Raw genomic sequence first — 12037 nt, forward strand, 5'->3', positions numbered from 1 at the left:
GGTTGTAGTACTTGCAGGACAGGATCTCAAAATACTATGCAAATGCTAACATCTAATGAAATGAAAGGAGGGAAATAGATGTTTGTCCTACCATAATTTTTCTCATTGGGTATTTTTTTAAAAGAGTATTAAATTAAAACAAGGTCAGACTGTATTGACTACCAGCAATAAAACAGTGTCAGACCTAAAAATTCTTGCTTCTGGGGTGAGGAACATGTTATGCCACGCACTATACAAGACAGCAACGTAGAAGACAGACAAGGAAAAGATACAGAAAACATTATTTCAGTTTCACAGGTTCAGAAGAGAGGCACAAGAAGACTAAAAAAACATCTGAAATCCCTTGTGTATTGGACTGAGCTGGGGACATGGCACAAAACCACACGAATTTTGACCTGCCCCAGCACAGTATTTCAAGGACACAAGAGAGGAGATGTGTCCAGATGTCCCTGTGCCACTATTGATGCAACATTTTGACACTTGTAGGGATTCTGGAGGAACAAAGACTTGCCTCCTTCTGTCATAACTGCCTGGAGGTGCTTCTGACCCTTTTCTTCCCTCCCCTTTTTCCAGGTGATTAAACTGTGCAGCCAGAAAGCATGACTATAACGCCAAGAAGCCAGCAATTTAACAGCACGGAAGGATAATTGTGTAAGAGTTCAGGCCATATTAGTTTCAGCACAGACTGACCCTCACCCAGGGATGACAAAGCGCCAACAGCTCCAAGCACAATGACTGACAGAACTGGGACATGGCAAATTGCACTTTTGAAGCCTGCTGCAGAAAAAGAGCTTGGGTTAAAACTTTGCATTAAAACCAGTCACATACTATATTCTTAGAACAAGGGATAAAGTAGGACAGCACACGACTAAGTTACCTTCTAAACCATTTCACTTGAAACGTTTTCCATCCTCTTCTTATTCTCCTTTTCTAGTCTGTAAAAGACAGTTGTCTGTACAACTAGTGTAGCGTTACTTCTATTTTTACACTGTACTACAGATTTGTACTCAATTAAAGAGACTTTGCTACCTGCCAATATCACGTTGATTGAAAGAACAGCTTCGGGTGTGACATCTGTCATGAGTGAGGGAAAAGACTGCTCTTCCTCCCCTCAACTCAGCGCTGCAATTGAATTGCAGCCCATTATTGCTGTATTAGAGGTCTCAGTGTTGCACCTGTAAAGACGTAACACACAACCAGGCACTCAACTGTACAAGATTTTGAGCCCCGCAGATCTTCACTCACACCTCCACTTACTGGGTGGTTTGTAACATTCCCAGCCTGTATGTGCCTGGTGGTGCCCCAGTGCGAGCAACTGGGAGGCCACAAGATCCTGAATGGGAAAGAATCTAGGGTTAGCCTGAAGTAAACATATAGCATAGGGGAAATTTAGGTTGTCCCATGGGTTTTCCACCTGGGCAGAAGACAACCCGAGTTTTATTTCTCAGCTTCAGGACCATTGCTGTATTTTTGCCAGTTACTATTTAGCTTTAAAAGGTGACCAAAACAAACCAGTTGTTCCAGTTCCCACAGGTCACAGGAACTTTGCACTCTCTTTGCTGCAGTGTGGCTTCCACAGGCAATACCCCCCAGCTGTGAGATATCCCACGGCCTGAGGCACAGAGCCATCTCCTGGGAAGAGAGCTTGAACCAGACCAGAGTGGGACCTGAAGGGAGCCCAACATCTCTCACTTTCAGGACTTAGGGTAACCAACCACTCTTACAAAGACAGGTATGCTCATAGATCCCCCTTAGAAAGTCTACTTGGAAGCTTCTACTTTCAAGAGATCATTTATCTCCCTAAGTAAATAGGAAATTCCTTCCTCTAGTCTTGAGTGAGCCTCTCAAGAGAAGGCTGAAATACTGGACATTTCCTATTGCCACCCACCAGGCACTGCAGATGTGACAGCAACACACAGAATACAGGCCCTGGGTCTTCACTCTGGGAAATGGGGCTTTGATAACCCAAACTCTCTTCTTCTGTCATTACTATATCGTATTTGAGTTCTGGAGGCAAGATTGAACTCCAGGTTGTTGAATTTCGGCGACCCAGTCTGCATATTGTAAAACTAGTTTTCTGTGCCTCATTAAAAAAAAAAAATCAGTACTCATTTCAGCTCATGCTGACAGCTGATACTATAAGTAATATTAAACTAACATTTTTATTTTCAAAGTGTGCTTTGAACAGCCTTAATTTAAGAATTACTTTAATAGTTCATTTCCTAAAAATAACTAAATCACTCTTTCCAAACATTTCATCCATACAAAAGCTGACTCACAGCATGAAGCTTCACTGAAGCCACAGCATGGCCACAGTGAGTTCAATGCAAAAGCAATAATCTCAACTTACATAGAGACCACCCTCAGCGAAAACACAAAACAAATCACCAAAACCTACATAATAAAAATAGGAAAGAAAACTTTCAGGATTATCTAAAAAGCAGCCTACAAGCACAGCCAGTCTGCAGAAAGGACATTAATGTCTTTAATTCTTGAATGGCTCTAGAAAATTTTATAGCAGGGATGAAATATTCTATTAAATTACATAGGGTGATTTAAAATATGTAAAGGTAAATACAAAACTTCTGTTGGATTTTGCCTACAGCATGGTCAAAAGAGACTATGATCTAACCAATACTAGAATTTCAAAAATGCTTTTACATATTTTCAGTGTTGCTCCCTACAGATCCATCCTGTACAGATCAGGTTACTTACGGATTTAGTTCCTGGAAATAATAGAGGTTACAATAAGAATTATGTTCAAAAACCTGGAATTTTATAACTTTTGCTAAGAGAACTAGTAACACACAGCACAACTGGCCCAACATCTATAGATATGCTTGTAATTATTACTTTCTACCATAACAACTTTCAATCTACTACGATATGGGTTTCCATTGGTTCATGACAATGGAAATGTCACTCTGGCTCAATCTTGTTAAATGCCATCTTCAGAACAGGAAATACAAGCTTTGAAGTGACCAATAAAATGGAGCAATTACGTAGTTTAGTATTTGCTTTAGGCAGTTTCAGAAAATTGTTACAAATTTCTTTAAGCACTACAAAATGGGAAGTAGTGTGCCTAATATGTAAGTTAATTTAAACCTGCTTTGCTGTCATTACGTTATGCAGTTGACAAAGTTTTGATATAATCAATGGTAGAGAGGTCCCAGAGTAAAGTCTTAAATAGTCATACATAAAATATCACTTTAAAATACAAGTTACACACTGTAAGAACACTAGTATACCAATAAACATATAGAATTAAGAATAAGTTGAGAAAGGATTTTCTTTCACACATTTCTTGCCTTTTCCTTCCATCATGGTGCTAAGCCCAGGTTAGCTGTGCCTGCACTAACAGAGCTGGGAGAGTCTATTACAGGAGAAGCGATCAAGATTGGCGTGTCAAAGACACCAGATGTCACTTATGCCTCTTCCACACTTCAGTCCTCAGGTACCACAGCAGAACCAGGAACTCTCCCGAGTCCAAGGCTTTCTAGTAAAGACAGATTTGAAGAGGCACAGCCGCTTCCCTAAGTGATAAAAATAAAATGCTGATACATTCTATTGTCAAGTAAGCCTGTAATATCAGAATTACATAGCGTTGATTTTAAGCTTTATTATTCTAGTTATACAGTCCTTTGGTCAGACCACATTCAACTCTTCATTTATCCTAGCACAGATCTTGCTTAATTAACCCACAAACTAATTTCCCTTCCAACAACTGTTTTAATGCAGTGTTGCAGTGTTAATGAATTTAATCTTCTGCCCTCCATTTAAAAAGTGACTTTTAAATATCATTGAAAGACAGCACTTTAATACTAACAGTTCATTGTGAAGACTTCCACGGAGAATAAAATAAGAAGGTTCAAAATAAAAAAAATCCCCTACCCCCATACACAGAGGAAGGATACAAAACCATGCCAAATAAAGGTTTGTAGCAGATTTTATTTGTAGAAAAGCAACATTTTAGCATCACTTCACAATAAAAGGTAAGATCTGTTTGGTGTTATACAGACATGGTGTATCAACACAGAATGCAACAGGTAAAGCATACTGTAATACTCAGTATGAAAGGTACGAGATACACTTGTATTTAGCCAATTACTCCTGGTGCCTCTTTGAGGATACTTTCTTAATTACAGGTCCTCTCTGCTTCATGCACATCTGCAGCATATTTTGGCATAAAAAAACCTGGAAGTGTTAAAATACACTGAAATGCGTCTGGAAAAATCAAATTCAGGACCAGTTTCTCACTACACAATAATAGCTCTACCAGATCATTGAAACAAATCTGTCCCATCATGCTACTCCTCCTTATATAAAAAAAGGAACAAAATTGTCATGATATAGAAAATTGTTCCATCTTGCTTCTGCATTCACATCGGTTTTCCTTATTCAGATATTATGCTGTAAAATGAACAGTTATTTATCGTGGGGCTTTTCCATCATCTTCAGTGCTAATCTTCCAACCATTAGCAAACTGTATAAGAGGGAAAAACAGAGAATTAAACAATAATAATTATTTTTAAATTAATTTTCAAATGCTTCCCATGTGCAGGGAAACAAAAAAGATACACAAAATATGATTCACTTCATCTCAGTTTAATTATGCAAATAAGAAAACACACATAGGAGGTTAAAAAAGTATATCATGTTGTACCTGACACCAGCAATTAGCCCTGCAGGCATGAACTTTCCAGAGCTGTAAAATCTTGTTCCCATGACAGCAGTCAGTGTTCCAGATGTAACTTAAATGAGAGATTATACAGTCCGGTCAGCAGAGATGTATGTGTGAGAGAAATGCTACAATTCAAAACTAAAAGAACAGAGAGAAATAGTAGCATCAAGTAAAAAGTGAAACAGGGTTATTTCACGTGATGGACAAAAAGAGCCAATAAATTGTGTAAACTTTGGAATGCCTCAGTTTGTGAAGCATAAACATTCTAAACCAAGTTCTAGCAGCCAGTGCAGTCCATATGCTTCTGCACACACTCCTTAGCCTTCTTTGTCAAAATGTGCTGCTTTGGAGACTGGAAACAATCTGTGCTATACTGCTCTGGAACACACTCCTTCCGTGTGAACAGGCAAATCAATAAATCTGTGCACATAACTCCCCTGCTCCTCGTAAAAGGAAGAGAGCATTTTTGTGTCTAACTTGTTCTGAGAATTAACTAAATCATGCTTGCAAAAGACTTCCAAAGGGAAGAGTACTATGTAAGTGCTAAGCCTTACTAATCCATTTCTTAGAATCATAGAATAATTTTGGTTGGAAGAGACCCTCAAGATCAATGAGTCCAACCATAACCTAAATCTAGCATTAAACCACGTCCCTAAAATTTCAGCCCTCCACCACCTTCCACTATGATCAGAGAGTTAAAGCTACCAACCCTGACCACTTGACGCAGAGACAAGACCCAAGTAGCTTCACTGAGCCAGTAAAACAGAAAGGGCAATCAATCCCTGGAAAGATGGAATACCAAGAAAGCTATATGGAAAACATGCTGATTAAATCCTCAGCCTGAGCATGCATATGCTACCCAGTGGTAACAGCTATACATTGACATGTTGTACCAACCACTCTCATCTTCTGTCACTGTTCCTATGTCACGGCTGTTCCTGCAGGACCCAACTCATCTTCAATCCTAGCCACAGCATCCTTCCTCCCTAACACCACCCTAAATCCTGTCCTTGATGTCTAACAGTTTCTTACAAGAAGATATGTAAAGGACCAGGCCCATAGTCTAACACACAAGAAAGAACTACTGCAGTGTTCGTGTACCTCAAGCTCTAATCAGTAGCCAGTCTTCAAAATACGCACATATGTAATTTTGTCTAAACTAGAACACACCTTCTCCAAAAACTTTAAAGCATGAAGGGGAGGAGGAAAAGACTCCATATGCTACTGAATAATAGAAATGCACCTGTCTTTTGCATTTGGGAAAATATTTTGTCTCCTGTTAAGCTTCCCATATTTGCAGTTTATTCCAGTTATTTAGGCTTGAACATGCCCAACTTTTGACCCATCCCTTAGACGTGGAAGTGGACTGCACTGTAGACAATGCTGAAGTGGAAAGAAACACTGGGCCTTCCCCTTTCACTTCTGACTTTCACATATCAATGAGCTAGATGCTATGTCACTGCTTCAAGGAACAAACGCTAGTCAGTTGCAGCTCTTTAAGCACCGGCTAAGCAGTAACCCACCACAAATAACTTCTCAAAGTCAGGGAGAAGGGAAGCTCCAGTTCTGAGAAGAAGGAAGAAGATACCGCATTACTGAAGCTTGCTTCTCTGTTGAATCTCCCCAGGCGTACAACACCTTTGTAATTCCACATTTTTGCCATATATAAAAAAAATAAGCCAATCACAGTCTCTTGCCACTTTCAGCAATAATAAAATAACCTGCTAGGGTGTGGGCAGTCTGCACAGGAATCACTCTTTCTGAACTGCTCCAGTCTCCTGCAAGATGCTGAAGGTAGGATTCAGGCAAAAAGAGGACACACAGAGGTCAGACATCTATTTAATAGCACTTCCCTTGCACTATGATCACTCAAACACATCAGTACAAGACTGATGCATGATGGCAGCCTCCAACGTCTTCTACAGATCAGGAACAGAAAGGAGAGGATACTGCTCACACAGATACTGGGCATTCCAGTTGCAAAATAACAGGATTTGAACTTTTCTCATTCACTAATAAGCAGAGGTACTTTGCAACTGAAGTGGGCTAAGTGCAAAACACACAGTCACAAGTATCTGAGATATAGCAGCCTAAGAAGTGTCAGGCATCAGCTGAGCTGCAGGAATTATCTATGTGTATTTTCTTAGCCCACTTCAATTGCAAAGTACCTCTGCTTATTAGTGAATGAGAAAAGTTCAAATCCTGTTATTTTGCAACTGGAATGAGCTTTTGGTATGCACAGGTTAAAGGGGTAGGTGATAACCATCCTAACTTTATTGCAACCCTGAGCTTTATATGGTAAACGGCAGAAAGACAAAAATTGCGTTTTGGAGATTCACAGCATACAAGCTTTTAAACACAAAATACTTATTAGATTGTTTTGCTGAAGGATGTAAAATAACGCTATTTGGTTTGATTTTTTTTTTTTAGCCACATAAATTTCACCTCATCCTAGCACACATTTTCCTTCACAACCCGTAGGTTTTCGATGTTCAGAAGACAAACTCTAATGACTAAAAAAACAATATTTTCCTCTTCTGTTGTAGAAGAGGAAGAAAAATGTAAGTTTGAACTAGCACCCAAAACACTTTATACTTCTTACAAAAGGGACGCAGGAATGTAGTGAGAAGTCACTGAGCAAGACACACCAAGACAAGCAGATTTTGATATGCATTCTCAATACAGTCTTTAAAATAATAATTAAGTAATGCTAACAGTTCGCACTCCAGCGAGAGTTATGGAGTTTGGACACTAATGGAGATTTTTCACTAAACACAAGTTTAAAGATTGGATTGAAACTAGATGTATAACACTGTCAATTTAACTCTTCTGCAAAGACTTTTAGGTACTTATTTTGAGTATCCAGTTATTTTAGGGTAAATACAATTCCTCCTCATTAAAAATTTTAAGCTACTTACTCAGAGAAATCCAAACATTATTTGGATCCTGTGAGAGCTGATAGGCACCCAGTCCAGCCAAACTCCCAAAGAAAAGGCCAGCAGCTAATGATGGGACGCTACCTGAGCAAGTGAAAGATAATGCATTTATTAGAAGCTCAGAAATAAACTTGCTCATCATTTTACCTGTTTTGTAAAAAACTAACAAAAAAAAGATGGGCATCTATTATTACTAAACAGATTAGAGAGGTTTTTTCTTTTAAGATATTAAGACCATACTGCTCTGCACGAAGAAACATGTTAAAATACTCTTGCATAAGATATAAATAGCATTAGCATTTAATTCTTTAGCGGCAAAGCCATTAATATATTTATGAGGAAAAGAACAGTGAGAAAAGCAAAAGAATTGCTGTTTTCTTTATGCAAACTGAAGCATGCTGTTTCAACACAGTAATATGAGAGAGGCAGGAGATGGATTAAATAATAATGGTTTAAGATCAGAGAAAAAGGACATATGAACTGAACTGTGTAGGAGGGAATTCGGATAAATTATAAGTTGCCAAAGATGACAGCAGAGTCGAATAAGAGAGGCTGTATCTCATACGTATATGTGAGATCTGATCCAAAGGTAACTGAATACTTTGGCAGAAGATTCCCTGGACTCATCTAGGAAAAGACACATGCTCTTGTAAGCAGCCGTTCTGCATAGAATACTGTTTAGCAGCCAACATGTGGTAGGAAGAATTCTTTCCACAAGTTTGGGAGGCCACAAATAGTCAACATATTCTTGAATTTAAAGCATTGTTTAGGCAGCTATTGCACATACACTTACTAGGGACCACCACACCACTTCTGGCTCAGGAAGTTCCTGAGTCTCAAAACTGTGGGTCCCAGAAAACAAAATTTAATAAATCACTCTTTGCTTCCCAAGGCATCTACTGTTAAACACTGTCTGTGTGGGCAAATAGACCTGGTTGTATAAAAACAGACCACCACCTTAGCTTTATGGATGAAAGTTCTGTTTTCTTTTGGTTTCTCCAAATTATTAGTAGGGGTACAACAGCTTTTTTTTTTTTTTTTTCTTTTAAAATTTCCCTACAAATCACCATACAAGTTCCTGTTCCCCCTTCAAAAACCCTGTGACCTCCATTCTCCTGACTCAGCATGACTATGTATGTCCTTCCCTCTGGGACCAGAGGATAAGAAAAGTACCCACCATTTCATAGTGACCACAGAGAAATGCAGGTGGGATTAGTAACTTATTGTCCCACCACTCACAACCCAAAGGATAAATCGAAGTAGTAGAAAGCAGACTAGAATAGGTATTAACTTACAGACTTCAGCAATGCACCTTCATATTGCAAACACTAGGATGGCTTAGAGACTTTCAAAGTAGAAAGAGATAATATTGCAGTAGAGATGAGTCCACAGTTCTGTCTGGAGGAAGGCAAACTCAGAAAAAGGTCAGGAAATGAAAGCAGTGGGCCAGAGGGGAAGTTTATGAGTAAAGAGCCCAGAAAAGGAGCAAGCTTAAGGACTGACTTGCACTGCTCAGCTCTACTTGCAGAAAGGAACCTTCTGAAAACACTGTGCAGCTTGCAATATACTGTTATCATCAAACATTAAAATAAGAATAAAACTCTAAGGAAAAAAAAGTGGTGATCCGTGCCATTTGAAGATACAGAACATTTATAGAATGTTTACATTTCAAATAGCAGAGGAAAAACCTTTCTGAAGCAAACTTATGTCAGTTCGCCTAAAGCGCACAAAGCAGAGGCAGGATACCAGCATGGACCAGAAAGCAGATTATGGGTTTATCAGCCTAAAGCACTAGCTCAACCCAAAAAGCACCACACCCCAACAGCACCAAGTTAGCAGCTCATGGCACAAACTGATAAACTTTACATCTGCATCTCTGCTTCGAGATAAGCGGCCTTCGTGAAAAGCCGCCCAGTTCACGCCAAGTTATTGGGGGGTAACAAGGGAGTGAAGGAGAGTGAAAGAGACCTTCCCACACCGTACCTGCTTTTGCATAGCCAACGAGCCCTCCTGATGCCACCAGGGCGGCGTAGCCAAAGCCGAGCCAGTCCACGGCCATGCTGAAAACTGAAAGACAAATTGGAGTGAGGGCTGGTATCTTTTAATTTTCTAGGAAAAAATTTAAAAAAGGGGGCATTACGCGCGGGGGGGCTTTTCAAGATCAAGGCCTGCCTAAAGCCTAAGTCCTAAACCCCGTCCAAGCGATGAAAATCGCTATGTTGTGAATACAGCCCTGGGGGCGGCGGGGCGGAGTTTGGGCTCAGCCCCGCCGGGGAGCGTACGCGCACACCGGCGCTCACCTGCCCAGCGGCCCCGCTCCACAGCAGCCCGGGGCGGAGCAGCCTGCGGAAGGGGAGGTGAAGGAGACACGTACCGCCCAAAGCTTCCCTCTTCCGGCCGGTCTGAAGGAAAGACCCAAAAAAAAAGTAAAAGAAAAAAAGGCAGCAAGCCTGGGTGCCTGAAAATGCGAAGGTTTTGCGTGGTTGTTCAGTGGGGTGTCGAAGATGCCTTGTAGCGGCCTTCGTGTGCACCGTGTCCGTACTAGTCCTGACAATTTGGGGCTGGCTTTTGGCATGGTGTGAGCTACCACTGTTGGCAGCCCACAGGCTGCTTCTAGCTTCAATCAGTAATAGCCCTTTCACGGAAGATGTAGAGGGTTTCTGTAGTTTTAAATTATAAACATAGCTAGAGCAACAGAAAACGAAGTCTGCTGAAAAAAAAAATTACGCAACAGTGGGAGATAGTAAACATCCTGTAAAGAAAATACTTCGCATTTTTTTAATCTGGAAAAACGTAGATTTTTATGACTGTCTGCAAGGACGAACTCTGTCTTTTTTCAAGTGCTGGAACTGGCTTTCTTCACGTACATAGTGGTGCATAATTTATTCCAGCTGGCTTACCTCCTGTGGTCTCTAGCTGCATTGTGAATTTTCCCATCTTTATGAATTAGCCTAATGGTCAGAAAGCAGAGAGCAGTTTAATTCCCTTGTTGGCCTAAGTGGTTTAAATAGAGATCTACCTTCCTGAAAAGCACCACAACCAACACAAATCTAAGCTCTACTGCATGGGGTTCCCTGTGCAATAGCTATGAAGTTCAAGTTTCACGGGGCTGTGCTTTGTAATCCAGCACTAGGTATCCCAAGAGGAAAACAGGAGTATGGGAAGAAATCCACTGCTGCCAAAGCCGCTGAACTCACCTGTGGCTCAGCTGAGATGCTCGCTAGGCTGCTGTTTCTTGCAGCGATGGCTCTATCTACTCTACCAGCATCATGCACGTTCACCCTCTCTGACACAGGAAGAGCTTTCTCACCGCTGACATCTCCACTCTCTTTGTGCTGCTGCCTCCCCTTAGAATGGAAAATGTACAGAAAAGGTAGAAGTGCACAAGAAAACAACAACAACAAAAAGCAAGTGCTGGTTAGTAGCTCAGCATTTACTCAAGGTGCAGGAAATACATGTTCTCCTCTCAGGGCTGTTTCTGTATTTCATCTTAGAAGCTGTTAGGACTTGTCTCTGTCGCCAGTTCACAAATTGTTGAGTCTCATAAGATGCATAATTCTTTGTCACTACATAGGGAGTTTGGATTTTTACAGCTGTTGAATATTTACTTGTAAGTCTAAACCTTAGAACCAAAATTATGTGGATTTTTTGCTTTATAATCCTTAAAAGTATGTGCAGAATGGATTTTTCCTGGTCCTTATGAGATCTTGCTTCTGTAATTGTGATGTCCATGGCCATGAGCTCGTATATTTAAAAATTCAAACAATTAAACTTCTTAGTAGTGGCAGCCATTTTGTCAAGCACAGACATAAGCACTGTAAAATAGACATAACACTTTACTAAGTATAAGCTTAAATAATGGAGTTATGTAAGTCCTATATTTACTACAGGTGCCTTGTTATCAATCAGAAATCTGATTTAGTACCTTTCCTGTGAAGCCTACAAAATGTTTTAAGTCCTATATTATTTGTCCATGTTTCTGTGCACGCATATTTGGGGTATTAAGTGAAAAGCTGTGTAAGTTCAAACTGAAGTACAGTTGAAACCCCTTTAATGTTGAATTACACTTAGCTCATATAAACCAAGTGTACCGAATACTCAGACAAGGGGTTGTGATAATTTATCTAACCAAGGGAAACAGTTACAGAAGGTAGGTATGGACACCCGCCTCCAGAATACTGCCACTGCCACATGAACAATCTCAGAACAGCACTGATGATGCTCACTTTGTTTCAGTGTCAGAGTTTACACAGAGATGAGCTGCAGTTATATCGTATTTTACATCCCTACGACTGCCTGCATTTCATTCATGTCTCCAGATTTGGCTCAGCCTTTTTTCTGATTTTCTCTACCTTTACTTTTGCTATACAATAGTACAGCTAGTTGACCTTGTTTCCTCCAGCTCAACTTTGTTTTTCCT

The 12037-nt window shown here is 40.2% G+C and overlaps 1 protein-coding gene across 1 annotated transcript; it reads right to left on the minus strand.

Moving 5' to 3' along the window:
- Positions 1–3928: 3928 nt before the first annotated feature.
- On the minus strand, positions 3929–9980 carry LOC309436472 (transmembrane protein 14C-like). The gene is made up of 5 exons (XM_082045678.1): positions 9918–9980; positions 9601–9684; positions 7600–7701; positions 4664–4751; positions 3929–4483 (listed from the first exon to the last, which is right to left on the minus strand). Exons 2-5 carry the CDS (start codon positions 9674–9676, stop codon positions 4426–4428), a joined length of 324 nt encoding a protein of 107 aa, XP_081901804.1. The 5' UTR covers positions 9677–9684; positions 9918–9980; the 3' UTR covers positions 3929–4425.
- Between the last annotated feature and the right edge of the window lie 2057 nt (positions 9981–12037).

Source organism: Streptopelia decaocto (genome assembly GCF_964273445.1).
Source record: "Streptopelia decaocto genome assembly, chromosome: 2".
Classification (NCBI taxonomy): domain Eukaryota; kingdom Metazoa; phylum Chordata; class Aves; order Columbiformes; family Columbidae; genus Streptopelia; species Streptopelia decaocto.

Bases quoted from the DNA above. Each gene is read 5' to 3' on its own strand.
- LOC309436472 (XM_082045678.1), bottom strand. From the start codon at position 9,676: ATGGCCGTGGACTGGCTCGGCTTTGGCTACGCCGCCCTGGTGGCATCA. The intron at 7,702-9,600 runs GTACGGTGTGGG...TCACTTGCTCAG, and splicing joins CGTTGGCTATGCAAAAGCAG to GTAGCGTCCCATCATTAGCT. The intron at 4,752-7,599 runs GTAAGTAGCTTA...CTCTCATTTAAG, and splicing joins TAATGTTTGGATTTCTCTGA to TTACATCTGGAACACTGACT.